This window comes from Asparagus officinalis, chromosome 4 (genome assembly GCF_001876935.1).
Source record: "Asparagus officinalis chromosome 4, Aspof.V1, whole genome shotgun sequence".
NCBI lineage: Eukaryota > Viridiplantae > Streptophyta > Magnoliopsida > Asparagales > Asparagaceae > Asparagus > Asparagus officinalis.
The window spans coordinates 42,687,514-42,714,233 of record NC_033797.1 but is presented as its reverse complement, the minus strand read 5'-3'; the positions used below and the strand labels follow the sequence as shown (position 1 = coordinate 42,714,233).

Sequence of the window (26,720 nt, the reverse complement as noted above, 5' to 3'; positions counted from 1 at the left end):
TATAAAATGACTTGATTTAAAATCATGGTCCAAAGTTGAGCCCAAACATGATATTTGGATTTGAAATGTCCAGAATTTCAAATCCAAGCCCAAATCAGCATTCCCAACCACAGCCCCATGAGAAATATTGGTTCTGAGTAAATACACTGATTTAGTAAAAAATGCATAATTCTCCTATCCTGTTGTTTTACATTCCAAATGTAAAAGAGCTTCCATTGTACGTCTAACCCCGTGCTTCCAGTTCTGAGTATGCGCAGGAGCCAGAATCAGGTTTCAATTACAACACAAGTCACCTCCTCCTAAATGCAATACAATAAATAATAAAAAGAATCACTGGTTTCCTTCAAACTTGGAAAAATTTTCAAAATACAGAACAAGATTCGAAAGACATGTTCGCTCTTGATTACAAACGTCTTCAAAACATAAGAGTGAATCATTCCCAAATCATGTATGAACTTTATATGTCGCAACCATACATTATTTTTGTGTTTTATTGATGAATATGTGATTTGGAGCTGAAGAATACTATCAGCCTCCGGTATCATATGTATAAAAGTCAAATCCACATGATTTATAACGCTCACGAGTAGAGTCAATATAGAAATTGCTTATTCAAGTAATGAAAGATAAAAAAAATAAAAAGCCTTGTGTAGAGCACCAATTCTGAGATCTACACAATGTGGTTACCAAACAAATCAGGTATGAGAATTCCTTTTTTCCCTTCTCTTGTATTTTTGTGCGGAGTTTCTCAACCTACCGAAGAAACTTTTGGGAGTTCAATTGCACTTTCTATGGTACTAACCAGATCTCCTCAAGTAAGCCATAACGCCAAGCCCAGCAACAAGTGCGGCTCCAGCAGCGACGCTGCTGTATGCAGAGGCCCATGTATCTTTGTGAGCATAGTCGAGACCCGAACCACTTTTCTTCTTCCGACCACTGCCTGAATTTGGATACTCTAGATGCAGTCTTAAGCCCTGAAGACAAGAATTAAAAAAAAAGTGATTAAAATAGAACCGAGAATCTATACACACTGAATACTTGATTTAAATGTAAGGCTATGATTAGATCCCATGAGCATGGTCATTACGCGAATCAAATATGGGTGAATTTGCTCAATTCTTTTTCTTTCTTTTCTAGCACTTTTCCTTTCATAGTAAGCATTTATTCTTTATGCTGCTTGTGTGCGTGGTGTGTGTTTGTGTGAGATATGAAGACAGGCTGTTAGAGGAGCTGGTGTGGGTAAAATAAATTTATCAGCTAAACATGCAGAAAGCCATCATGTTGTGGACATGCTATGCATTGAAATAAATTTAAAGGGTGGTGGAATATGCAAGAAGAAAAGAAAACTTACTTTGCCCAAAACAGCTATATTCAGAAGCACCATTATAACAACTAATGAGTTAAGTGAGAAATTTTTGGGGTTGCATGATAATTTAGGTAGAGCTCAGAACAAAACTAACTTTAAAGGAGAATCAGAGAGGGGTTGCATGATAATTTAGGTAGAGCTCAGAACAAAACTAACTTTAAAGGAGAATCAGAGATTTTCTTGGAATTAAATCCTTTTTCACTACCATTCAGATGATGTGGGTCAAAATCTGTGTTTCAAGCTTTGTAACTCCTAAACAGAACAGAGTGAATAGGCAGGAGTCAGTGACCTTCCAGCCAATGAGTCTTGCGTGGTCGACGGCTGCAGCAAGATCACTGTCTGATGCTAGTACAACCTTGTCGTGATCCTCATCTTCATACTAAAGCACATGATCATGAGCAAAAGTGATAATTAGAAAAGAAAAATTACTACTACTAGAAGAGGGATGGGAAGGGAACTATTCACACTGAGAAGTTTCAATATACCAAAATTTGTGGCACATTGTTCTTATCAATGTCATCACCAACCCTTTGGAGGATGCAAGCTATAAGGTCTGCTAAGCTGTGAGTTTCTGAAATGAGGCAGTGGCAAATTTCCAACATTATCTCAAAAATGACAGGAACTGATCGCTTTTTACTAAAGGATTTGGAAAAGGAACTGAATATAGAGATCAATACCACAGTTAAATCTATGCATTCTTCCCTTTCTATCCTGTATCTTAAAGCCAAAGGTTGAGCTTAAGCTGGAAGATGGATAAAAAGCAGACCTCCCTGTCTCTGATTCTGGTGCGAACTTCAAGGATCCTTCACTGTAATGGAACTTCAGCTAGGTTAATTGAACAGGTAATTAAATAATGTCAGGATTGTATAAGCATATTGGTAAGTTTCTTAATAATGGAATGGAATATACTAACCTTCGAGTATCATCATCAGTATCAAGAGGCTCTATGGCCATAGCAGTATCCCAAAACCTCTGCATCATTGAGCCAGTTGCCTCCACTCCAAGCCCTCCACTGCTTCCCACCTTAGTGATAGACACAATTTGAAGAATGCCTCTCAGATAAGTAACATAAAGGAAATCAAGAGATTTCTCAATAACCATGTCAAGTAGGAATCTTCTCCAAAATAGAAAGTTGTATGTTTAACACAGCCCATATATCCACCTAATTTGCTACCTGTTTACATACTTATTTGATGTAGAACACTTAGCAGACACGTTTATGTCAAAGTGAGACAGTCACAAGCCTAAATGCGGGCCTGGTCGAAGAAAATAACTTGTTTCGAAGAAACGACCGTAACTTTCAAACCGTACGTCGGAATTGGACGAATTATATATGAAAATCGATTATCTCGATGAGACGGAGCCATCCAAACCTATCCCTTCGGGTTCAGTTTGCGTTCTCAGTTTCGCCAAATTCCTTACAGTTTGAGAGATATTTGCATTTTTGTCCGTTTTTTTACTATTTTTAGTAATATTTTAGGAGTCTGTTTTGTTTAGGAAACAAATCCGATTTGATCTCAGATTTGACCGGAGGACTTTCCTAATCATAAAAAGTCTTTTTAGGAGTTTTAATGTTTTAGGAATTCTTTGATTTGACCGGAGGACTTTCCTAATCATAAAAAGTCTTTTTAGGAGTTTTAATGTTTTAGGAATTCTTTGCCATTTTTGGTAAGTTGAGTCCTTGTAGGAATTAGAGTCATTGTAGGAGTCTTGTTTCTTTTTTCTATTTAAGAAGAGTCTTGTAAGCCCTAGAGGCATAACTTTTGATTAATAAAATTTCGTTTTTCCTCAATATTTCTTTATGGATTCGAAGCTCTTCGTGGATTCAAAAATCGTTCTTTGTGGATTCAGAGAACACCCTTGGTGGATTCCGAGGTTACAACTTCCGCGCTGCGTCATTATTGCCCTGTACATTGTAGCAACCATTGTTGTTTCCTACTGCTAACTATTGAAAATGTTACAAGACTGTTTGCTGAAAAACCTAAACTTTTATAGCGGATTGATTAATTTACTATCATTCTATACTGTAAGGCATTTTTTACATAATTGAGAACTCAAATTCTGATGACTCATATTTGCGTCGAAAATTGCTGTATTCATTGCGGTATTCATTACAACTTCGGTCGTTACAATGAAAACAAAAAAAAGATAATCTTTTTATAAGACTTTTACACAATAAAAACAATAAAAATTATAACTCTCGTCAAAACAAACGCAGGGAAATCGTTTATCGGTCTTCTTCTTGCGTGGGTGTCTTCGCCTGTGCCGGGGTTTATCCGTGGATCACCTTTAATCATATCCGGTTGCTAAAAATTCGACAGAGCTCCTACCTCACCAAGGAGGTATTTGCTTGAAGTGCTGAAATCGACCAAACGAAATCAGTAGCTCTTCTCGAGATTAAGACCAAGCCTAATCTCAAGGAACGGTGGAATCGGGCTTCAGATCTTTCGAATAGCTCCTTTATGCTGAAGTTCGTCGGGATCTCGCTAACCCTCGCTGAAATTCGTGGCTCTTGGCTTTGGAGTTCGACAGTACCTCATCATCTTGATAATAAATCCGCCCCTGCTAAAATGAGCCCCCGAGCTCGTATTTATAAGCTTCGGTTGGGGGGTTTTGGATGAGAATGAATGATTCGTCCTTATCTTCAGTTAATAACTGATTAACCACGTTAGGGGATGATATCAGATCAATTTGGATGCTCAGGAACGACAAAATCCCGAGAAAAACCGTCAAAAACCGAACGGGGATCGAAACAGCGCGAGGGGGCGAATCTGACCCTCGCTTGCGCGGGTCGGTTGTGTCCGACTCGCGCTTGCGCGGGTCGGTTTGGTCCGTCCCGCGCGGCGCGCTTTTGGCTTCGTTGATTTTTATGTTTTTCGGTTCTTCCGGGACTTGTATTTTTCACCGTTTTGCATATTTGATCGTCTTGTTGATTTGTACGCTCCGCACGAGTTGACCTACGCGCGCGATTTGACCGACGGGCGCGAGTTGATTGTTGGGCACGCATTGATTGATGCGCGCGAGCTGATTGACGCGTGCGAGCGGATTGACGGGCGCGCGTTGACTGATGAGCACGAACTGATTGACGAGCGTGCGTATATTGACCGACGCGTTCGATTTGACCGACGCGCGTGAGTTGGTTGACGCACGCGAGCTGATTGACGCGCGCGTGTTGACCGACGCGCGCGAGCTTGATTGATAAGCGTGCAAGCCACTCGGTTTGCTGTTTTGCTTCAGGCGCTTGTCGACGTCAGATAATCCTCTTAGACTCGGATAACGACGTACATCGTTTTCTCTCCGTCTCGAGCTGTGTGCGGACACCCATAGACATTTTTAGACGCCTACAACTCAGACAGTAGAAAACACATCCACACATACACACAAACACATACATCGGGAAATAAGAGGTGAATTCACATATCATGGGGTGACTTAAAAATATAAAGTGGATTATTATTTTCAAAATCCAAACAAATCTTATTTACCTCCATATTTGAAATAATGTGTCAAAGAAATCCTAAATCATATTTGTCTCCAGAGCCCTCTAAGCCCACTCATCAAGTGTTCAAAAATGAGTTTTCTTCCAAATTGTGTCATTTAGTGCACACTTATGGTCTAGCAGATGGAAAATAAGATGGATGATTTAAATTACTGAAGAAGAAAAACAATTTGTAGCTGTAAGTCACCCCCTTCCTATTTTTTATTTGGTAAAATTGCACCTCCCTCCCTCCACACACATTGACACGTGTACATTCATGCACACAGGCACCAAACATCTATTTAGAAATTAATCTATACAAGAACATACCTATTGAAAAAGTAAACAAATAGTAGTCGTCATTTGTAGATTTTAGAGACTTGTTGTGTCGATAACATGTCTCCATGTCGGAACACAAAACTCATCACCCAGTCCAAAATTGTGTAACAAAATATTCAAAATATTTGAATGATGCTTCATTTTACAACCATTTTAGTACATACGGATACTAGTATATCTATCAGAATATAATTAGGATATGTTTGTATCTGCTCTGGTTAAAATCCGCTCTGGAAATAATTGTTATATATTAGTCATATATGTTAATGCTATGCGTATGCAAACATAATAAATAACTGTTCGTAAATGTTTATTACTCGTAGAAATCGGTACTATAAACATTCTGGCTGATTTCGAAATTGATGCAGGACAGCTTAAAGTATATGAATTGCTACAGTTAGGATTAGGAAACATAGTTAGGATGAGAATAATGTTGTTGGATTCGTTAGATATTTATTTAGTTAGCTGATTTTCAGTTTCATTAGTAGACTTCTTTGTTTTATTAGTTGCTTTTTGTGGTTAGGATTGAGGTTTGTTTTCAGTTGTTGGGTTTATTTATAAATGACGTGTATTCTCTTTTAACGATATACAATGATAAATGTAATTTATTAGTTTTACGAGAAATCTCTTGAGTGCATGTGAAGTGCTAGGCATTTGAGTTGCCTTATGCCATGAAGCCAAAGATTAAGTCCTAGAGAGTGAATCCAGCCTAATCGAGGTATCTTTATTTGTTTTATTAGATCTATATTTCTCCACAAATATAGTCCACCAAATCAATCCGCTGCCTCTAGAGAGTGAACGGAGACTCGTGTTCACTGTTCACTGAACAGTGCCTCACCTAGACACTGATCTCCATTTTCATCACAATCAGCCCCTCCGACAATCCAACACCCTGCAATGATCTTTTCGGATCCTCTCCGACCTCGAACGATAATGTCGAATCTTCCCGGATCAAAGTCCTCTCAGTCCATTTCCTGTCGTTTGGTATTAGAGCATAGTTGATTATGCTGGGAAACTGAAGAAAATCTACCTTAAAATGAACGAGATAAACAAAAAATTAGATAGATTGATTGAGAAGAGAACTCTCATTGAGAGAGATTCTAAACCTGAACCCAAGTCAGAACTAGAACTTGAGCCAAAAGTTGAACCAAATCAAGTGATAGAGCCCGAGCCCGTGCCAAAGCCCGAGCCTATGCCCAAGCCTGAGCCTAAGTTAAAGCCCGAACTTGAGCTTGAATCAAGAACAAACTAGAGTGCTGATCCAGAGCGCGAGCCTAAATTAAAGCTAGAGCCTGAGTTCAAAAGAGTGTAGTCCAAAATGCCTCCAATCTGTAATAGTTCAATAATAGAGTTCGTTACTCCAGATCTTGTGCCGCCTACTCCTTATCAAATTATGCAGATAATTTTAAAGGCCCAGTGCATGCAACAATACTTCCCACATGTCAATGGGATTTTCAGGCTCTCCCATAATAAACCTTGAGGTCGAGTTTTCTCGAATAAGGTGAAATTTGATGCATGACATTTTAAAGGATTTGAATTGCTATGGTTAGGATTAGGAACTTAGGATGTGAATAATGTTGTTGGATTGGTTAGATATTTAGTTAGCTGATTTTCAGTTTCATTAGTTGACTTCTTTGTTTCAATAGCTGTGATTTGTGGTTAGGATTGATTTATTTTCAGTTACTAGATTTATTTATAAATAACATGTATTCTCTCTTTCAAGGATAGCGATGATTAATGTAATTAGTTTTGAGAGAAATCTCTTGAATGCATGTGAAGTGCTAGGCATGTGACTTGTCTTATGGCATGAAAACAAAGATTAAGTGCTAGAGAGTGAATCCGGCCTAATCAAGGTACATTTATTTGTTTTATTAGATCCATATTCCTCCTATAGTTCATCAAATCAATCCGCTGTCTTCCTTTTTTTTAGTTACTGTTTATGCAACTCACGTATACTGTTAGTGTTTGCTGAACAGTACCTCAACTGGACACCGATCTCTGATTTCATAGCAATCAGCCCCTCCGACGATCCGACACCCTACGGCGATCTTTTCAGGTCCTCTCCGACCTCGAACGATCAATATCGAATATTCTCGGATTGGAGTCCTCTCAGTCCGTTCCTCATCAGATCTGAAATTTACACATCTACCTAATTTGGATATCAGTATAAGATATTTATACGTCCTAGTGAAAATGGATAGAGCATAATATTTTCAGATTCATATATCAGGATATTTGCTTGTTCACATCCTTAACTCAACTCCACTAAAACCTATACAAACTAGAGGTAGAGCTCATTGGGTCATGAAAGACTAATAACATCAAAAATGAAGCTTCTATAAAACAATAGAAAGAGGGACAGCTACATGAATCACTTTATTTCATTCTTTTTTTTTCATTTGTCATCTCTTTATCAACAAGGTCTGGTGCCAAGTACATAAATCTAATTGACTCTCCTCAGTGTGAGCAACTCCACCTCATTTGTTTTTCTATTTTATCTTTTGTTATTATTTCACTCATCTACAATAGCATTCTGATTTAGCTATACTCTTGTTTGGACATGTTTCATAATTACCCAACATTCTGATGCATAAAGTGTTATTTCTCTTATAGTTGTTCTATGAAAGAATTTCAGTGCAGGAGGAAGTGGTATATGTGGGCGCTAAAACATCAGTATAGCGGTTTCCTCACCAACATAGACGGCTGCCTAAGTCTAGGCTCTAGATGCCCACCCAGATCCATGGCTCATCTAGCGTCTTCTAGAAATTCATAAAACTTTCCTTCAATCTAAGGGTTAAGGTCACAAAAGATACTAGATGTACCTCTCCGTTTAACCATCTTGCTTTGATTTGATGTAACATCTTTCTCAATCTCACTATCTTAACAACCAGGATTGATGCTAAGAAGCAGAAATGATCATCCTTAATCATGAAAGGCTCATTGATGGGGGTTGGACGGAGGGCTTCGATCTGATCATGATGAATCTGAAACTTTTGGCTTGCTGGAATTTCGATATAGGATAGGGAAAATATCAGTTTTCAATAAAAGGGACTGTTGAATGCCAGGGATTGGATGGGGTAATTTGGGGGCTGCTTTGGATTGATTGTGGTGGTAAAGAATGGAAGAATAGGGCTTGTGGTGGTAAAGAATGGAAGAATATGGCTGTTTTGATTTTGTGCATTGAACAAATTTGGTTGGAGGGCTGTTAGATTAGTGTGGCGACTACTGGAGAACAGAAAATGTGGACCAAATGTGCATTGTTTGTTGGCTGCAGGAGGGTTGTTCTGGAAACATGTGAGGGGAGGAAAGGAAGGGGTTTAGATAAATAACTAGGTTTCACAACTACGGCTTCACACGCACGACACTTCACATGTCAAACACAAGCACTCACATGCTAGATAGAATTTCAAAACTCAAATTTTATTAATCAGTGTCTATCCCTCATGGAGGATTAGACATTTATAGAAGAGAAAAGCATCTAAACACTTAAAGGAAGCAAATCAAAATCCTAATCACATCAAAACCTAATACACCAAAAGATTGCAATCAAATAAAATTCTAAAAAACTAGAAGGAAATCAAAATCAAATCCTAAAGAAATCCTAGCTAAAGTAGAAGATTGCATAGAATAAAATCAAATTCTACCAAAAATATTAACATCCTAATAAATCCTAATCGCATCAGGTCGATGGTCCACGGCCATCCTACATCACTCATCACCCACACTTTCGCAATTTAACCAAAAAGTTCTCAACAAGAATATTTACAATATTTAACCATCTTTGGCATCACGAGCTAAGTGCACAAAGCCTGCAAATCATTTGCCATAGCTCGCCAACGGTATCCTATGATGCACGGATACGGATATAGGACACGGATACGATACGGACACGGATACGGGATACGGCAAAATCCAAAATAATAGGATACGGGGATACGGCAAGGATTTTTTTAAAAATATATTATTATATATAGAAAAATTTATAAAATTCAACTAACAATCTAAAATATGAATCTATCACAAAATAACAAGTTTGTAAACAAAAAGTACCTCAAGATGAAGTGAAAGCTGAGAGATTGAGAGAGAGGATTAGGGTTATGGTTAGGGTTTTTCTTATTTTCTTTCGTTTGAGTTAGCTGAGAATCGAATCGAACAGGGGATTTGAGAAATAGGGATGAGTTTTTTAATCGAACGGTTCGGGTTGGATTTTAACAACCAAACCCGCAACCCGAATGAATCAGCCTTCGGCGAATCTGAGCCATGTCCGAGCTCCTTTGACCGTGCCCGAGCCTAATTTGACCGTTGACCCGTGTCGGACACGGATTGACCGTGTCCGACACGTGTCGTGCACGTGTCATGACGAATCCGTGTCCGATTCGAGTTGGACACGGATTCATGGCCTCTGGGGGCGAATCCGTGCTTCAGAGATAGTATCTAGCAAAAATTATGAAACTAGATTGCAACATCTTGCTAGAAAGCAACATCCAGGTAGTCAGCATCCCCTTTGTTCCATAGAAGGATAAACTTACATGGGTTATGGAAATCAGTATTACTAAAACCAAGTATATTGCTAATAGTCTGATTAAAGTAGAGGAGTAACTTATGGAAGCTACAGGAGCATGGGCATTATGAATGATATATCAACATGTAGAAGTGCAATGAAAGTAGAGAAGGGACTTACTGTAGCTATTGCAGCGTGGGTAATGTGAATAACATCAATAACTGAGACAATGTTCCCATCTATCGCAAGGCAAACAACTAGTTAGCAACCTGGGAGAGAAACTAAAGATACATAAAGCTTTTATTCTTTCAAAATATAGTCCATGTGCAATATGAACCTCCATCGACAACGGGGAGGTGTAGAAATTTTCCATCATGCATAGTATGTAGAGCATCAACAATTGGTGTATCAACAGCCGCACATTCAGGATTTGGGGTCATGACCTGCATATGACATGTTCATATTTCAGAATACAGTAGGCAATTGACAATAGGTTCAGAAATGATATTTTTTGGGCCCAGCAAGCCAACAACATAAAACCACTATGTGAGATTTGAAAAAGAATGCAGGCAATACGAGAAGTTACTATAATGTTCACATTTTAGCTAGCAGTAGGAAATAACTCAGGCTAATATTGCCAAAGCAATTAAGTTCATAACTTGTATATAGTTGGCATAGTAATCATCCTATCATTGCCTAGTCACTGAAATGAGCACAAGACATTAAGCTCATCTGAGTTTTAGTTAGTTCTTGGGACATTACTTTCTGCAAAACCTTGTAATGTTCTAGTTCTGTTAAGTTTTACTCGTCCTGAGATATTTTTCTCCAAAACTTCCACTATGTTTTATCACCATTTTTGGAAAAAAAATTATATGAGAAACAAAGAAAGAAAATAGTTCACGGTATTCCACCAACTAACAAGAAATTACGACTAAAAACAAAACAATAAATTTTTGAATAATTGCCGAAAGCACAAAGTGAATCATTGTATTGGTTCCAAAAGTGATCTCTCTCCCATGCCCAAGGTCATTGCCAATAATCAGCATGATAACCACAAATAAAAAAATTTACATAGACCCAACCATGCTATTAACATGGAGGTTCATACTACAGATTGTCAGTAGCTATTCTAACATGAGAAAGAGAACATGGAGGCTTAAACTACAGATTGTCAGTAGCTATTCCATCGAGGTCACTATATGGATAGGGCACTGCACCTTTTAGTACTGCTAGCCAAGCTCACCCATAATTACTATTAGCTTAACTTTTCCGGTTTAACAACTTTAGCTTTTCCTCCATCCCTTTTAACACAGTGAGAAAAAAATAACACAGAATTCTTTCAAGGCCTTTGGGACCTACCATCATCTGGATCATCATAAGATGGAGAATTATGCTTTCTGGATTTTATGTATCCTTCTTAGCTTTATTTATTCATTTGGCATTCCATGACTCGGCTTCTCTATCTTAAGTATACCTTCTACGCTTTTACCATCACCAAATTAATTACATCAAAATGTTTAGAGTTCCAGCAATATCTCTATCCTGTCCATAATGTTTTCTTTCCTCTGATCACCATTTTGAAAGACCCAGTTTTCTATATATCCTTTGTTGTTGTTGCTGTTATTGTTTTTCTTTTTCTTTTAACATTACTTTAAGGTTCCAAATTTACATGTTATTTCTGAAATATATGATTTACCGATATGAACAGGGAGTGTCTGACACCACAATTGTCTAAAATGAGAACAAGAGAAAACAGATGATATGTATGTTTCAGCTGAAATAATTTGTCACTTATACAATCGTATGATTTAAAGTTATCGATATGTGACAACAAAATTGTAGGGTTGAAAAAGTTTGGTTGATTTCTTTAATTTGAAGAATTAAGATTCCATCATTCGGTACGAATCTATTACAATCGCTCTCTCAATTACAGAGGAAGAGAAGTTTTGATTTGACTTCTCTTTAATTTAATGTGGGTTCTTGGTGGCGAAAGGACGTCTCCCTCGATGCTCGAGCCGAGATCGCTTCCCGTTGACGATCAGAACAAAATTGCTGAAGAGCTTGGATTGGTGCTGTAGATTTCTGAATGCTCTTGTGCGCGTAGTTTGATCTTCGAAAATTCCCCAAATTCTCTATTTCCCCCTAATAGCTGCCCCTTATAGCTGCTCGAGGCTATTTATAAGAGTTTAGCACGTAACTGACTTGCTAAAGTCATGGGAACGCGGGCATAACTGATGCGGTTGTAGGCGTAACCGACGCCTACCACTTAGCTCACGTGGCTGTCATGGTCTTTGGGACCGTTACAGCCCAATTTGAAGTGAGTGACGAGCTTCATTGTATTGGTGAACCTCGTCTTTGATGTCGAACCTCGTTGTGTTGGTGAACATCGTCTTTGATATCGAACCTCGCTGTGTTGGCGAGCTTTGACTTCGATGTCGAGCTTCGTTGCTATATGACGTCCCTGTGCCAACTCGAAAGGCAGTGATGATTGATTCGAAGTCCGAGACGAGACAACCCTCATGTGTCGACTCGAAAGGCGGTAATAGCCAACTCAAAGTTCGAGATGAGACCCGAGACGAAATCTCCTTTGTGTCGACTCGAGAGGCGGTGATAGCCGACTCGAAGTCCGAGATGAGACCTGAGACGAAATTTCCTTTGTGTCGACTCGAGAGGCGGTGATCGTCGACTCAAAGTTCGAGGTGAGACCCGAGACGAGATCTCTTTCGTGTCGACTTGAAAGGCGTTGGTAGTCGACTCGAAGATCAGAGACGAGACGACCCCCTGTGTCGACTCGAAAAGCGGTGATCATCTGCTCGAAGTCCGAGACGAGACCTCCTCCATGCCGAATCGAAAGGCGGTGATGATTGATTCGAAGTCCGAGACGAGATGACCCCCTGTGTCGACTCGAAAGACGGTGATCATCGGCTCGAAGTCCGAGACGAGACGACCCCCTGTGTCGACTCGAAAGACAGTGTTAATCGGCTTTGTTGCCTTGTCGAACCGGAGCCTCGTTGTCTTGTCAAACCTCGCCTTTCTGGATTTCAACCGAACTTTGGCGTTGGTCTTGGCTAGCGAGGTTCATTATAATGAGTTACGACCCTCGTCTTGACTAGCCTCTCAATCTCCCCTCTTTTCATGTTGATCATGCCTATTTATAGGCTTAGGACCATTATAAAGTGAGTTAATGGGTTTTAACTCCCCTTATAATGAGGGAGTTAGTGGTCATTAACTCTCCTTAAATGAATGAGTTAGTGGTCATTAACTCTTCTTAAATGGGTGAGTTATTGATCATCAACCTTTCTTAAATGCAGCGTCTGAAAATGGTGACAGACGAGGTTTGTCAATAACGACAATGACGAACTTCATCTTTAATGACGAACTTTGTTTCTAATGAACTTCGTCTTCAATGATGAACTTCGTTTCTGACGAACTTCGTCTTCAATGTCGAACTTCGTCTTCGATGACGAACTTCGTCTTCGATGACAAACTTCGTTTCTGATGAACTTCGTCTTTAATGATGTCCATCATCATGATGGGCTTCGTTGGCTGAGATGAGGTTCATCATCATGATGAGCCTCGTCATGCTTGTAGCGAGGTTCAACCTGGCTTTATTCCTTAGCTTTTTTAGTGCCTACAATAATTTTCGTAAAATGGGAATTGGATTCAGAATACACCACTCAAAAATCTTGTATTCAACAATGCAATGGATTCAATTCAGATCCTAAATACATCGGTAATATGCTGATCGAGATAAAAAAAATCACATAATATCCAACCCAGTATCATTCTTTTATAGCCATATACAAATCATGTGACACAAAGAGATAGGTTATCTTAGATCACGTGCACAATCTAGTGGAAATAATCGCGAAAGAATAAGCAAAAGAATATAAAATGACAAGTAATTGCAAATACTAAAATTTATGTGGTTCACTCAATTTGGGCTACGTCCATGGTAGAGACGTCGGAGAAATTTCACTATAGAAAGAGAAAATAGTACAAGAACTCTCAAAAGTAAAAGCCTACATAGTGTGACACATGACATTGATAATCGATGGTCTTAAGAGTTGGTCGTGGTGTTTGGATCGAGGTGGAGTGTGTGATGATCAAGATGCTTCGGAAGTTTTGACCTAGGTGGTGTATGGTGTGATCACGATAGTCTGGGTGTGGCGTGCTGAGTGATCGAGGATGCTTGTTTGGAAGACAATGACGATCATATTTGTTTGTTCCTAGGAGGTGGAGCATGGTGCATATGTGGTGTTTCTCTAAGAAATGGATGACGAAAATGTTGAAGTATCTCATGTTGCGTGAAGCTCGGAGACCGATTTATCAACGGATGATTGGTGTCTGGAGATGTGACCTCCGTGGAGAGATTGAGCTATTCTCACATTGGTGTCACTTAGCTATGAGCCAAAGGTGAGATTGTGGATGTCTCGTATCCATTTAGCATCTAACAGGTTTTAAGCCTAGTGGGCCTTTTGGCCAAGTTAGTGCTAGGGTTTAGCGCTATATAAGTCTCTCATGCGAGAGGGCTTGTGTGGAGAAACTGGTGACTTTGGATAGAATATGAGTGCTTATGTATCTATGTGAGGTTGAGAGAGATAGAGAGATGAGTGATCCTATTATTCTTCCTCATACACAGTGGATTCTCACATTGTTGCCCCATGGATTTAGGTCGAACTTGGTCGATGAGCCACGTAAATCTCGGTGTCTCTTCTTCTTGCTTGTTAACTTTTCTATCTTGTAAATTTGTGGTTTGATCTCCAGATTGCGGAAGTCGGAATTGGGGATAGTCGATTTCCCAACACCGTAAGTCTAGTCCAGTTGTACTGAGTATTCAGCAAGCACAAGTACATAAATAGAACTACTAAATTTTATAAATTTAGGAGCAACCATGACTTGAAACAGTACATGCAAAAGAAACCAATCAATAATTATTCTGCCATCTAAAATATGCAATCCAACTTTTACTTGATCATCAATAATATTTGTACAACATAAAACATCTACTCACCCACTATAGAAGGGGGGAAGAAACAAATAAGTGGACACAGGGAGAAAATTGCGATTTTATATTGCACAGCACCAAGCAAAGAAAATGAAATCAATAGCAAGAAACAGACCTTTTCCACAGGGGTTGATTCCGGAGGAAGATTTTGTGCAACCACACGCATTAATATATCTTTTGAACTGATATGGAACGAGAGTTTAGACTTTGAATGCGAACAATACTTTTTTGAAGAATCATTTCCACTAAATAGAACGTACTTCTAGTAAATGAAGAGGCAAGAGGGCTTACGTAAGTATCCCCTGAGGTTTGTTTTCAACTGTTACAACTGCTGAACTTATTTTCAGTTCAAGCATCTTCTTCGTTGCAGCTAAGACTGTGTCAGAAGGTGACACTAACACAACCCTAGTAAAATACGTCAATTTCAAGTTATCATAATTTTCAAGCTGGTCAAATTATCGCAACAGAGGCATCCAAAGCGAAGATGCATGAATGAAAAGATCATTGTGTACAAACTTTGAGCACGGGGTATTACCTACTTTGAATTCTCTGAGATAATGGTTGACAAGGCTGGCTTGAACATGCGATCTCGAAGTGTTTCAATAAAAGTATTAGGACCTGCAGACAGAAGATATGCAGTTAAATTATCCCAGTAGTATATAGAGAACCATTGGGTTTTTTATCATCATCATCATCATCCAAGCCTTTCCCTTATAAGAGTCAAGGATAGAGCAAAAACTACATGAGAAAGTTCCCAGCAAAAACTAGAAAAAAGAAGTCTAATAGAGGAACATAAGTGCTCTACTCTAACAAGCTTCATATCGGCATACCAGATACTGATGCTCCCCACTGCTTTTCTACCCCTTCGACTGCAGCTGCAATGGCCTTTCCCTTCTCTGCTGCCCTCTCCATTCGTGCAATGGCATCATAGAGACACTTGGCTATGTCAAGTAAAGCAATGACCTCACCATTCTCCACAACAGGTAAATGTCTGAACTTTCCTGAAAAAAAGTGAAGGCAAGAGTTGAAACTCAAGTTCTTAATAAAGAAAAAGGGAAAAGCCCTTAAATCCTAAGGATCCTTATAAACCTTGCACCATCTTCTGCAATGCCTCCACAGCTAATGTGTCTGAAAGCACAAAAACAGGACTCCTAGTCATAACTTTAGAAACAGGAGTTTCCTCAATCTTTACTTCACGAGCAATGACTCTTGTTGATATATCCTGCAAAAGATGAATAAAATATTACGTGTTCCACTAAATCAAATTATTTCCCAACAATTATAAACTTACCTTATCTGTCAGGATTCCAGAGAGCAAACCATTTGAATCTGTCAGCAGCACAGCATCAACTTTTCGAGCAGCCATTCTGCGGCATGCTTCTTGAACAGTTGTACCTTCAGGCATTGTTAAGGCTTTAGACAACCGCAACCTCTTTACAGTTCTCTCACTATTCAGAGTCCTGCTAAACAATGATGAAAGACATGAAAAAGGTATATTGAATGAGTGATAGTCGATACAATTTAGCGAAAAACATAAGAATAATTTCTATAAATCAGGTGATTGAAGCTAGGATTTAGATGCATATCTGCTTAAATGGTGATGCTTTCTCTATACAAGTATGAATAAACTAAATTTATCACTAGTTGGGCAGTCAAAGAAAATGCTGAAGTCCCTAACCAATACACCAAAACTTCAAAGTTGTGGTGATGGTTGAGGGATTATATTTTTACATTCTAACGTGCCCCCACAGGTTGAGTTCCCTTTCTTTATGGGCCAAAGCCTGGATTCACGCAGTGGCATCATTTTTTTTATAAATCCACTTTAAATTCATGGCCAGTAGGATTAACCTAGGTTGCTCTGCTACCATGTTAAAGTCTCTACCTAATACACCAAAATTTCAAAGTTTTGATGAGGGACGATGGTAATATTTTTATATTCTAACAGAAAATAAATGGCTGAAGTGCAATTACCCATGTTTATAATCTCGTCATGATGCCAATGGAGAACACTCACACATGAAATTTCTATAGATCAATTTCTAATTAAGGCAACATATATTAGATTAATTTCTAAAAATCAACGGGTATTAGCCACCATAGGAGGAAGTTCCCTCCTATAGTAACAAAAAGTTAACTTTGCCCCTCTATCTATCAAATTTCTCCATGTTGATTTTTTCATGTCTATTAATGTATGTATATCAATGATGACATGTATACATGTCATGAGATTTTTCGTTAGATCTAGGGACAAAATATTATTTCATCGAGCAACTTCAGGCTAATGATTATACTCCTCTTGATACAAGAAAACCCTCATGATATGCACATAAGTTTCAATGTACGTACATACAACATCAAGAACAAAATTGCACCAAATAAAAACGAACAAGGTAATAATGTTAGTCTTTTGACCCATTAACCTCTCTACCCCTCCAATGCTATATCAATTAGAAAAATATACATGACAACCAAATGGAAAATCTTATTTATTTTTATCATCGCATAAAATGAAAAATAGATAATAAAAAGCTTCAAAAGGTACCATCATTTTGGAATGGTGTAGAAGATTAAATATTTAATTTCTATGCCTTCTTTTAGTTATTTGTCAAGATTGTAAAATAGAGAATGATGTGGTTCATCACATCAAATAAGGATGGTTAAACTGCAATTATATGACTAGAAGCAATTTTACCCTATCTTCAATTTACAGATGAAGAGGGATAAGTGCTACTGGAGTTACAGATGTTAAATGCTAATTAAATGGTGCTCCTGAAAGTATAGATGAGGAGATAGAGAATGTATACATGATTAGTGCTACTTAAGGTAAATTGATTATTAGTCATTTGTCAAAATGTTGAAACAGAGAATGAACAGATGATTGGGTGATTAGTTCTATTAAAGGTATACATGATTGTTGGGGTGTGTGTTTTTCCCTTTTTTTGTGTGGGGGAGGGGGTTGTTATATTCAATTTATCCTTCTCAAAATGTGAATTCAAGAGTGTTTGGTGCCACCAAAATAGTTTAGTACCTAAGAAGTTATTAGTTATATTAAGATCACATGACAACCATTACATGATATCCAAGAGGCAAATCTAGTGAATTGCAAATAACCCCATCACTTACACATTCATTAGTAACTTATCATCCCCTCAACTATTTTAGTAACACTGAACATCTCTAAATTCACATTTTGACAACAACAACAATAACAAAGCCTTTAACCCAAATGCTTAGGATCAGCTACATGCATCATATTCTTCCATTTTATTCTGTTATCGGTCATCTCTTCAATTAAGTTAGTCATAATCATATCCTTCATATTGCTTCCAATCAAGTTCTTTTGGGTCTACCTCTAGATCTCTTAGCCCCATTAACTATAATATTATCACTTTTCCTAACCGATGCACTAAAAGGTCTCCATCGTATATGATCAAATCTAGGGCTGTGCAATTGGTCAGTCAATTCGGTTTTTGGTCAAACCGAACTGAACTGCCTATAATTCAAAAACGAAGCGAATCGATTCAAGTCGGTTCGGTTCGATTTGGGTCAGCTTGTTCGGTTTTTACTTAGATACAAATGTTATGTCCAAATTCAATTTCACCTCTAATCTATTGACAAAGAAAGAAGTCTCTTACACTTCAATTTATTGAAATTCATAAAGTATTAAATGCTACGGAATATTAAATGTAGAAATCAAAATATTATTCTTACCAAAGATTACATAAATATTTTTAGCGAAAACTTACATAAAGAATTGAAGTGATCTCAATCTGATAGACTAAGTAAATAAAAAATATGTAATATGTAATAGAGGAGAAAAATCAATCGAGGAGAAAAATCAGAAAAATATTAGAATCAATATTATGGTTTAAGTTTCTTACCTCCAAAGTGGATTGGTCCAAAGTAGAAGTGAATATGTAATAGAGAGGAATAGATAACTAGAGATAATGAAAGCCTTATAATTAGAGAGGACACTATTGTTGAGATATTTTATTGCTATCAGGTCGCGCGAGAGAAAAACATATCAAGCTGCACAGAAATAACTTTATATGAACTATAACGGGTCGGGTTTAAGTAGATGTAAATAGTAATTAGAATGGGTAATACAATTTGGTCGGTTCGGTCGGTTCAGGTTGAAAAAACTTTAACCTGATCAGAATCGAACTTTAATAAAAACCGAATCAAACTGTTAAATTTTGACAGGTTTGGTCAGTTTGTTCGGTTTGAACTGAACTATGCTCATCCTAAACCAAATCAGCTTAATCTATTCTCTCTCGTTTTGTCCTCAATAGGAGCACCTCTAATTTCGACGGATGCACTCGTTTATTATCCTATCTTTTAATGCATACCCACAAGACTATCACAACATTGTCATTTCTGTTACACTCATTTTTTACACATATTATCTTTTAATTACCTAACACTCGGACCCATAAAACATAATTGGTATTATAACTATTCTATAGAATTTTTTCTTTAGTTTCGTTAGTATTTTACCATCACATAAGACTCCTAAGGCACTCCTCCATTTCAACCATCCCAATTTAATTCAATGTACAACATCATCCTCTATCTCACCATCATGTATAATGATTAATCCTAAATAACGAAAGCGATTACTTATAGGCATTTTCTGACCATTAATATGCACTATATACTTTTTTCTTTTCTTAGTTTTACTAAAACTACACTCTATATATTCTATTTTTGTTCTACTAATTCTAAAATATTTAGATTCAAGATATTGTCTCCATCTTTTTACTTTAGAAATTATACACCTTCTAATCTTATCAACACTAGATCATCTATAACTAACATATACCATGTAATTTCATCCTGAATGTGTCTAATAAGTTGGTCCATAACTGATGCAAAAAGATAAATGCTTAAGGCTGACCCTTGTTGTAAACTTGTGGTGATAGGAAACGACTTAGTCCCTCCTTCATTAGTTCGTACTCTAATTGTTACTCTATCATATATATCTTTAATCACATCAATATATGAACTAGATACAAGTTTTTTCTAAAATCCACCACAATACCTCTAGGCACTCTATCATAAGTTTTTCCTAGATCAATGAAAATCATATGTAGATCCTTTCTCGTCTCACTATCTCTCTCCTCAATTGTTCCAAAATATGTATAGATTCCATAGTTAACCTCCCAGGCAAAAAACCAAATTAATTTTTAGATATACTTGTCTCCTTTCTTAGTCTTTGCTCAATTACTCTCTCCCAAAATTTCATAGTATGACTCATGAGTTTTATACCATAATAATTTAAAGAACTTTGTGTATCTCCTTTATTCTTATATATCGGTATCAAAGTACTAATTCTCTACTCATCAGGCATTCTCTTCGTCTCGATAATCTTATTAAATAATTTAGTTAACCATCTTAAGCCTATTGTTGATGATGTGTAACGAAACAGTCAATATATTAGGGTTAAGGTTAGCCTCTTTCTAACGATCATTTCTTCATTCTACGATGGCATCAGATCTAGTTGACCGACGAGCTCTTCTGACGGAGTTCCACTCAAAGGTGACCCAAGCACAGAAGAGGAAGCTCCACGGGAGATTTGATAACCCACGTGAGTACGAGCTGATGGCCCTGACGAGGTCGGAGGCCGTCTATGATCATGGGTCAGATCGGGCCCCGCTCTACTTGAACCATTTAGAGTTTGGTCTGTGACTGCCCCTACACCCCTTCCTCCAATAGGTTTTTACGGTACTAGGGGTATCGTCTGCCCAAAAGAAGTCGAACGCCATCGTCATCTTGGTGGGGTTCGTCATGATCTGTCATTGGTTGGCAATAAAGCCATCCTTAAGAGTTTTGGGCTATCTGATGACTATGAAGGTGAACCAGACTAAACCCCACTTTCACTTCCAAATGGTAGAGAAGTATAAACTCATCACCGGCCTTCCTGACTCCAACAAGGACTGGAAAAAAATGTTTATCTGGATCGTAAAGGACGACTTGGAGTTGGGCTGCTCGAACTGGCCCGAGATAAGGAGGGAGACGCTCATGGCGAGTGACTTGCTCGACGTCGAGAGGGATGCGCTTGATCGGATCAAGGTGTATGCTGGCTCTCGTCGAGTAGAACATCTGCTTGACAACTCAATCTTGCGGGTTGTCAATGTGTCGGTCATGCATTTGTCTGCCAAAGATCAGGAGAGGGCTTCAGCCCTTATCTTAGGGACGACAGAAGTGACGATGGTGTCGACCGCTCCTCTGACTGAAGTACTGAACCCTAGGAAGGGTTGTCTGCTAGGCCCGAGAGGCGTCTCCACCGTGACTTTCACCCAATGGAGGCCGAGACAACCAAGGCAGAGCCTTCTGCCACCCTCGTCCATAAACGAAGTGATTGGAGACATAGCGGTGCTGACGTAGTCTAATGAGTCATAAAGACTATTGGGACTAGAGGTATTGATACGCCTGTCAAGCATTAAATATGTCACCGACGTGCTGTCAGCGGGAGAGGCTCGAGGCCGAAGTCGTCCTTTAGCTTGATCGAGAAGTAATACCTTTTGAGTCGACATCGCGAGGCGTCAAATAGCTGGTCGAGTGGGCTCGTTGCGAGTCATCTTCAACAAGAGGACCGACAAGTACCGTCATTCGAGTCAACTTAAGGAGATGTTGACTCGACGGGTTGGATACATCGGGATCCTTGGTTTCTTTGACTGCCAATTTGACTTGCACGGTGCATGCAGGGGGGACACCTGTACGTTTTTGGCAAAAGACCGTACTTTAGCGACTGGAAACACCATAACGCCTATGTTTTCAAGACATCTCTAAACTTTAAAGATATCGTCCGGTCCCACGGCTCTTGCACTTTTTATTTTCTTTATAGTATCTTTAACCTCACTGATCCTAATTTTTCGATAATATCTATAGTTCTTATCATTCACTATATGTTCAAATTCTCTATTTTGCTCACTTGTTTAGTTATCATTAAACAATTAAGGAAAGTAACTTCCCCATCTCTCTTTTATTTCCCCATAGGCCACTAGAACTCTTTGATCTTCGCTTTTAATACACCTAATATTACCCAAATCTCTACTCTTTCTTTCTCTAATATTAACAAGCTTATATATATATATATATATATATATATATATATATATATATATATATATATATATATATATATATATATATATATATATATATATATATATATATATATATATATATATATATATATATATATATATATATATATATATATATATATATATATATATATATATCCCTCCTTTTTGTTCTACTAATTCTAAAACATTTAGATTCAAGAGCTTGACTCCATCTTTCTATTTTAGAAGTTATGCATCTTCTAGTTTCATTAACTAATACTATATCATTTGCAAATAGCATACACTATGGGATTTCATCCTGAATGTGTATAGTAAGTTGGTTCATAACTAATGTAAAAAGATAAGAGCTTAAGGCTGACTCTTGATGTAAACCTATGGTAATGGGAAACGACTTAGTCTCTCCTTCATCAGTTCGTACTCTAGTTGTTACTCTATCATACATATCTTTAATCACATTAATATATAAACTAGATACATGTTTCTTTTCTAAAACCCACCACATTACCTCTCTAGGCACTATCATAAGCTTTTTCTAGATCAATAAAAATCAGATTTAGACTCTTTCTCTTATCTCTATATCTCTCCATCAATCGTCTTAAAATATATATAGGTTCCATAGTTGACCTCCTGCGCATAAAACCAAATTGATTTTCAGATATACTTGTCTCTTTATTTAGTTTTTGCTCAATTACCCTCTCCCAAAGTTACGTAGTATGACTCATGAGTTTTATGGACAATAATTTGAGCAACTTTGTATATCTCCTTTATTCTTATATTGGTATCAAAGTACCAATCCTCCACTCATCACACATTCTCTTCGTCTCGATAATCGTATTAAATAATTTAGTTAAATCATCATAAGCCTATATCTCCAAGATATCTCCAAATTTTAATAGGGATACTGTCCTGTCCTACGGCTCTTTCACTTTTCATTTCCTTTAGAGCATCTTTAACTTTGCTACTTCTAATTTTTCGACAATATCTATAGTTCTTATTATTCACTATATGGTCAGATTTTCTATTTTGCTTACTTGTTTAGTTATCATTAAACAATTGATGAAAGTAACTCCACCTCTCTTTTATTTTCCCATTGGTCACTAGAATTCTTTGATTTTCACTTTTAATATACCTAATATTATCCAAATGCCTACTCTTCCTTTCTCTAATCTTAGCAAGGTTATATATATCTTTCTCTCCCTCCTTAGATTCTAACTTCTTATAGAAATTTTCATAAACGTTGTATTTATCTCGCTAACCACTCTTTTTGCTTTCTTCCTTACTAGCTTCTATTTCACTAAGTTTTCCCTACTCCTACACTTTTTTCACTTTTTATATGAAGTTTTCTTCTCTCTAATAACATTTTGCACATTCTCATTCCACCACCAACTCTCATTACCGTCTAATCTACACTCTTTAGATTCTCCTAGTACATCCTTAGTCACATGTCTAATACAAGGAATCATGCTATTCCACATAATATTAGTCTCATTATTTAGAGGTTGTTTGGTTCCCTGTTTTTAAGGAAAAGTTTCTCTTGAAAGCCTGCCAAAAGTGTCAAAAGTCACTTTTTGACAGGCTTTCAGCCAAAATCTTCTTTTTAGAGGTGATTTGGGCTGAAAGCCTGCCAAAAAGTGACAATTTAGCAGGCTTTCAAGAAAAAAAATTCTAACCAAACAGCCCCTTATATTCCATATATCTTCTTTCATTATCTTATCATTAAAATGCATTAAATTCTCTCCTTTTAAAATTCCCTTTTACTACCTACTTGTGGTGCGTAAATTGAAGAAATACACATTTTGAGAAGAAATAAATTGAAGAAAAATACCCCTGCCCCCAACTCCACCCATGAATTGAGAGTTGTCGAGCTAATAATTGACGGTGATAAGTCCTACTAAAGGTACAGATGAGGGTGGTCAATTATATGACTAGAAGCAGTTTACCCTATAATACTCCTTCAATTATATGAGTAAGGTAATTTATGAAGAAGAAAAAAAAGAACTCCACTCAGACCATCGAATTTGACATTATTATAAACAACCTCCTCCTCAAATTCACCATACTTGTCAAACATCCAATCCTACTGAAAAATCTTAAAACTTAAAACAACAGCCTTCCATTAAGTAATAATCTTAAGGTAAAAACTTGATAGGTTACATTGATCATACCTCACATGGTAATTGACAGTATAACTTATTAAAGAACCAAAAAATACTGGAAAAAATAGAAATAAATCGATAGGAAAAGGGAGATGGTTACTGGGGACGGGGAAGAGCCAAGGAGGCCCTCCGCGGTGCGCCGCCGGCCTCCGGTGCCTTCTTCCTCCCGCCAACGGAGAAGCTGCGCCTTCTGGAAGACGCGCTTTGGCCGTCCATTTCCAGATCCAACGGTCAGAAATCGTCGATCGGAGAGAAAGATAGGATTTTTACTTTTTTATTTTTGTTCACGGCTCCTCTTTTATTTCTTCGTTTCTACCATTTGACAGGAACCTTCAGCTTCCTTTCTTTCCTTCTCTGTTAACCCCTAATTATTTTATTACATTTTATTTTGATTTTGCAAAAATATACATTATCTCAATTTTGAGACCAAGCTGGAACCAACCAGATGCTGTTTTAGTCTTCCGTTTCTGGGCTGCGGGGCCCACTCAGCAGGGGTTTGGTTTTTGAGTGGCGTAGGAATGATTGGCTTTGTTTTTTCAAAATTAATTTAATTAATTAATATATATTTTTTGCGGGGGCGCGTTATTTGAAAGCGAAAGGGCAGGTTTGGAAAAGGACATTTATTATTGTGTCCGAAGGGGAAAATTTTAAGAAAGGATAAATTTTTATTTTAGATCTTTTTAGGAATTTATTCTAAAAATCCATCCATTTCATATTTATTTGCAAATTTCGACATAGTTTCAGCGAGGTGGCTGAAAGTAGGTCATAATTTGCGAATAAAGTTAAAAAACTTTACGGGATTTAAAATCCCGTAAAGTTATGTCATTAATTAATTAGCGCTAACCAAAAAGCTTGGCTCAAGCGTTAAACTGATACTAAACTTCACGGAATTTTAAACCCCGTGAAGTTTATATTAAACAAATTTCATAAAATAAGTAGTTATGTGCAATGGGTTAGTGGATTTAACATAAGCTTATAAGACTTGGATGGGAAGCACATGGTTCAAATCCTAGTTTTATAAATTTTTTTAGCTTTCTTTGAGCTAACCACTTGGCCAACTATGGCAACCATGTTATATTTAACTCCCCGGGATTTAAAATCTCGTGGAGTTAGGCTAATTTTAAATTTCACGGGATTTAGAATCCCGTGAAGTTTAATTAAGGACTAAACTTCACGGTAAGCTTCACGGGATTCTAAATCCCGTTAAGTTTTTTAACTTTATTCGTAAATTTTGACCCAGTTTCAGCCAAGTGGCTGAAACTAAGTTGAATTTTACAAATAAATTTGAAAGCGGTCGATTTTTAGAAATAAATTACTAAAATGGTCTAAAACGAAAATTTGTCCTTTAAGAAAACTTGGAATGTCGATGCCCTTTCGTACATTCACATCTGTCTTTTGATCTAAAACGTTATTTCGCATCTGTCTTTTGATCTGGAACATTGATGTCTTGCTACCTGATTATTTAGGCTTAACTGCACTTAAATACCATATAGTTTTCCTTACTTTGCACTAATATACACTCTCTTGTTTTAGGTGGCACTTATATACCGTAAAGATTTTTAAAAGTAGTATATAATCACTTATTTTTTGCAGAATTTATATATCCTAATGTTTTTAAAATGTGCATTTAAATACCATAAAGTTTTTAAAAGTAGTATTTAAATATAAGGTTTTCAAAACTTGCACTTTAATACTCTTAAGTTTGCAAAACTAAGGGTATTTAAGTGCACATTCTTAAAACTTTAGTGTATATAATATTGAGCGTTGCGGAAGCCAAACAACCAAACCAACGTGCTACGAGAATCAAATCAAACGAACGTCGAGAGAAGGCCAAACGAACCAAATCAATGCCACAAACACAAACAACCAATTTTAATGTGGTTCGGCAAGTTGCCTACGTCCACGAGGCAAGAAGAGGATAGTGTTTTTCACTAATAGAGAAGAAGGGTACAAACTGAGATTACAAATCACTCAAACTCACCAACAAATCTCTAATTCTCTCCAAACAAAACCCTAACCAATAGCTTTTTCCTTACTTTGCACTAATATACACTCTCTTGTTTTAGGTGGCACTTATATACCGTAAAGATTTTTAAAAGTAGTATATAATCACTTATTTTTTGCAGAATTTATATATCCTAATGTTTTTAAAATGTGCATTTAAATACCATAAAGTTTTTAAAAGTAGTATTTAAATATAAGGTTTTCAAAACTTGCACTTTAATACTCTTAAGTTTGCAAAACTAAGGGTATTTAAGTGCACATTCTTAAAACTTTAGTGTATATAATATTGAGCGTTGCGGAAGCCAAACAACCAAACCAACGTGCTACGAGAATCAAATCAAACGAACGTCGAGAGAAGGCCAAACGAACCAAATCAATGCCACAAACACAAACAACCAATTTTAATGTGGTTCGGCAAGTTGCCTACGTCCACGAGGCAAGAAGAGGATAGTGTTTTTCACTAATAGAGAAGAAGGGTACAAACTGAGATTACAAATCACTCAAACTCACCAATAAATCTCTAATTCTCTCCAAACAAAATCCTAACCAATAGTTCAGAAAATACCTCTTTTCTGTGCTCCAAATATCCCCAATTTTCTTCTTAACTCTCTCTTCCAATTGTTTCATATATATAAAAATCCTAAAATCATAAACATACTAGGAATTCTTAAAACAAAAAATAAAACAGATTAGGAATTCTAATAACCTGTTACCAAAACAGATTTGGAATCATGTTACCAAAATAAATTAGGAATCCCAATAACATGTTATCAAAAC

General features: G+C 37.3%; 1 protein-coding gene across 2 annotated transcripts; it reads right to left on the bottom strand.

Moving 5' to 3' along the window:
• Window positions 338–24,330, bottom strand: LOC109837308 (CBS domain-containing protein CBSCBSPB1-like). Of its 2 annotated transcripts, none has more exons than XM_020405496.1 (14): window positions 24,040–24,330; window positions 15,984–16,155; window positions 15,782–15,914; window positions 15,523–15,693; window positions 15,232–15,310; window positions 14,984–15,097; window positions 14,808–14,874; window positions 10,022–10,127; window positions 9,865–9,923; window positions 2,280–2,389; window positions 2,044–2,174; window positions 1,852–1,937; window positions 1,656–1,745; window positions 338–974 (listed from the first exon to the last, which is right to left on the bottom strand). In XM_020405496.1, exons 1-14 carry the CDS (start codon window positions 24,153–24,155, stop codon window positions 798–800), a joined length of 1,611 nt encoding a protein of 536 aa, XP_020261085.1. In that variant the 5' UTR covers window positions 24,156–24,330; the 3' UTR covers window positions 338–797. The 2 variants fall into 2 exon arrangements, with proteins under 2 accessions (XP_020261085.1, XP_020261086.1); XM_020405497.1 differs by having other exon boundaries at window positions 15,984–16,152.